Genomic DNA, 4170 nt, shown 5'->3' with positions numbered 1-4170 from the left:
ATCTCATGCACACATTACAACTCTTTTATCTAAATTAGACATCACTTCACATACACCCTTTCACTTTCAAATGAAACATTACTTCACACACCCTTTCACTTACAATTAACTACATTTAATTAAGAAAATAAACCACATTCACACAAATGAAAAGACACATCCATTCAAATAATACGATTAAATATTTTGAATTTATTAACAGCGATTACATCTGGTTTTATGATCCCGCCATTGGTCAAGCTTGGGCCTCGAGACGAGAAGACTGCGACCGCCGGGGCTGAGTTCATTCCAAATTGAGTCCCGTGGAACTTTAACGCTGCTGTAGGATTTTTCGTTTTGGTGTAGTACTCATCGATGAGATTTGAGCTAGTGAAGTTGAGTTGTGAGGCAGGGAGGACATGAGCAAAGGCGCTGGTTGTCTCCCCTGACCTCCATCCATTTACCAAAATCATGGCCGTGCCGCCTGACTTCTTCACATTGTCGCCTCGCTCATCATCTTCGATGTCCATTTGGAAGCACAAGACAATTTTTCCCTGAAGATTTAATTTTTTTATCTCGCTCAAATGGCAGCCCAAGGAACCAACCGTTCCAAGGTCATGGAATGGGAAGGAGAGAGGCTCTGAGTCGATGGAAAGTTGCCTGGTTGGTTAGCCGACTTACCGGCTAGCTCTGAATCATTGCCGAGCAACACCGATGCCGTTATTCTTCTATCAATAGTGCTTGCCGCAACCGTTAGTATCCACGGCGCATCATTAGATAATTTGCTAGCCGAAGCCCCCTCATTGGCGATCGCGGCACAGGGAGAGATACCTTTTTTTATAGACGCGAATGAACTGATGGCGATAGGGTTCTCGAAAAGCTCAACATTGGATAGCCCAAGCGACGACATCTGAAGAATATCAACGTTGTCGCGAATGGCTTATTCTATAGCGACTAAAATATCCGCATCGGTGCCAGTCGAATGACCGTTGGGATCGACAAATAAGGCTTTGTAAATTGCAAGATGAGCACGCGGGGCCATGCCGGAGACCGTCCCCTGTGCCTGCCCAATTACATTAGCTTTGTCAACAAAATTTCCAGCCGCGGTGCTAACGACGTGGGTGCCGTGGCCGTCGTTGTCATACGGATTGGGTTTTACGACACTGTGGCGGAACGCAGCGGCACCGATGAGCATGTTGTTGCAGGTACGTTTATTTCCCCAATAGCATTTGCCATTCCATTTCGAGGGAGGAGGGGGCATTCCCTTATCATTGAAAGAAGGGTGGTTATTATCGATTCCGGTATCGATTATGCCAATGATTTGGCCGGCGCCCATTGAAGAGTCTTGCCAGAGTGCGTTTGATGGGTTTCCTTTGAGGGAGAGGAAGGTGGGGGTGTAGGTAGTGGAAGCATAGTATTCTTTTTCTGGGTAGGCATCAATGAAACAATCGAGGGATTCCATGGCTTCGGCTTCATCAGAGTTGAGACGAGCGGCGAAGCCGGTGATTACTTCGCGATAGGTGTAAACCATGCGAGATTCTCCAGAGGCGAGACTAGCATTGGGGAGAAAGGACATGTACCAATTTTTGAGATTTTGGAAGCTGAGTGAGCGGCTGCAGGGCTTCTCCACGTGGACTATGTAGACGGGAGTTTTGCTGGCGTCGATGCCGCTACCTTCATTGATTATGGAGAGGAGTTGGGCACGGGCTAAAGGAGCTGGATGAGATGAGAATGCGAGGATCTGGAAGAGGAAGATGAAGAGGTTGAGGATGGCGGCAGCCATAGATAGATAAATTATGATAGGCATTTGAAAGAAGAAATGCAAATATGCTGAGGAATGATGATTGACGAGTCACACAATAATATATATAGCTAGCTACAGTAAGGATCAATTGAACTATTAGAGAAAAATAGTTGAAGTACTTCATCACAAGGCCATATGATATATATCATAATTAATTAGTGCTACATAATTACTTGATTAAAGAGCACCTTTTTTTTTTCATTGCATGGAATACAATGCTTTCTGTAGCATGGGGAATATATGATACGAAATATTGCATTCTAACCTTGAAAATAAGGCTTTGTTTGGGACATATTATTACTATTTCTTAAAGCACATTTTAAATATAAAAATTCTATTTGTTGTATAAAAAAATTCTTTAAGTAATAAAAAAATCGTCACAAATAAAGCCTGAATTAGAATGAGATAATTATTTTATTTAAGGAGGGATGAATATAAATAGCCACGGGGCTAATTTGAAGGGCTTAGATTAATTACAATTTTTATTAAATTTTATGTAGGGAGTTCATGTATGTTATAACCAATATTTATTTTATGTAGAGAGAATCATTTTCTGTGCTTATTTCGAGGTAATTCATCGAACCTGTTTTTGCCAGAGAAAAACTTTAAAAATGTTTTCATAAATTTTTTTTTTTCCTTCAGAAATTCACATTTGTGTTAAAGCTTGTATTCTAAATCGGGTCGCTGACAACCTTAGCAAACGATCTGCTCTACTAACGCAGCTGCAAACCAGATAAAAAATAGGAATTTCGTTAAGATTTCAAAACTGTGTTCCAAGCGCCAGCCAATAAATGAATTCTCTATTAGACATGGGTAATTAATCAAATGGAATTTATTATGCATATTGCATACAAGATTTCTAATGGAGATAGCAGATCATTAAGGATTCTTACTGTGGCGAACTAGCAGCTCATTTGGGCCGTGAAAAGACCTTTCTTCAATCACAAGCATGTTTCTTTTGGCCTCGTCTACACAGAGATGTTCATAGATTCATTGAACACTGTGGGGTTTGCCAAGAATTTAAATGGTCCACTCAAAATACCGGTTTATATACTTCATTACCTGCTCCTTATTCTATCTAGGAGGGCATTAGTCTAGATTTTATGTTGGGTTTTCCGATAACAAAGCGGGGAGCTATTCCATTATGGTAATGATGAATCATTTTTCTAAGATGGCTCACTTCATAGCTGGTAAGAAGACTTTTGATGCAGAAAATATGGCCCAATTATTCTTTTAGGAAATTGTTTGATTACATGGATTACCGTGGAGCTTAATGTTAGATAGAGATGTGATGTTTATTAGTCACTTATGTGGAAAAGAATGATGACATAAATCAACTTAAGCTCAACTTATTATTGGCAATCCGACGTCCAAATTGAGGTTGTGAACCAAACTTTAGGCAATATGTTGAGATGTCTAGTTCAAAACTGACCATGGCAATGGGAAGATGTCCTTGACCAAGCTGAATTTGCATATAATTCTATGACTAATCGCTCGACGGAATGCTGCCCCTTTAGCATGATTAACAAAAAAAAGCCCATTCACATTGCTATCCTACCGAAGTGCCAGAATGTTATTGCTAATCAGTTTATTGAACTATATAAAGGAATGCTGGGAGAAGTAAAAAATAAACTCATTTCATCTAATGATCAGTGCAAACATACATCGAATATGCGCAGGAAAAGGAAAAATTTCTAGCCAGGTGACCTCGTCATGGTCGGTCTTCCAAAAGAACCCTTGCATGTAGGAACACACTTCAAATTGTTCCCACGTAAGGTGGGTTTGGTACCAGTCATCCGGCGTATCAATGACAATGCCTGCACAATTGAACATCCATACCATATTCACACTCCCAACACATTTAATGTGTCTTATATCTCCGCCTATTACCCACCATATGGGCTCTTGGACAGAAATGCAATCACCGATACAAAATCATTTGAAGAAGGGTAGAAGTGATGCTGTGCATTAGTTAGTATAATAATAGACTTAAGTATGTTATATTATCTCCACTACTATTAGTTAGAAAAGCTTATATTCCCTGGCATTTAGTTGAACTCTCCACATGGGTCAAGAAAATACATAAACCTAAACTAAGGAAGAATAGAGAGATATACCGACATTTACAACAATTTTTGTTTCTCTATTTTTCTCTCTTTGCCTATATAGGTTCCAGCGGAACCTGTCAATGAGAAATCACATCACTCGATAAATGACTTTTGAGCTGAGTTTGATGAGCTAACGAGCTATGTTTGAACCATCTCTAACTCGACTTGTTAGCTCATGAACCGGCTCAATTATTTGAATCATAATCATTCTCTTTTAATGACAAACGTGCTAGTTCATCAATCATCTCGAGGTTAACCTCAAACTTGTTTAATTAATCA

At 39.8% G+C, this 4170-nt stretch overlaps 1 protein-coding gene across 1 annotated transcript; it reads right to left on the bottom strand.

Annotated features, from left to right (window-relative positions):
* Window positions 1-919: 919 nt before the first annotated feature.
* LOC110096959 (subtilisin-like protease SBT1.5) lies at window positions 920-1762 on the bottom strand. The gene has a single exon (XM_020823133.2). The coding sequence runs from the start codon at window positions 1760-1762 to the stop codon at window positions 920-922; it is 843 nt and encodes a 280-aa protein (XP_020678792.2).
* Window positions 1763-4170: the final 2408 nt, after the last annotated feature.

The sequence above is a fragment of the Dendrobium catenatum genome, unplaced genomic scaffold, assembly GCF_001605985.2.
Source record: "Dendrobium catenatum unplaced genomic scaffold, ASM160598v2 original_scaffold_98963, whole genome shotgun sequence".
NCBI classification, from domain to species: Eukaryota; Viridiplantae; Streptophyta; class Magnoliopsida; order Asparagales; family Orchidaceae; genus Dendrobium; species Dendrobium catenatum.
Note: the sequence above shows the minus strand (reverse complement) of the source record. Positions and strands in the feature narration are given on the sequence as shown.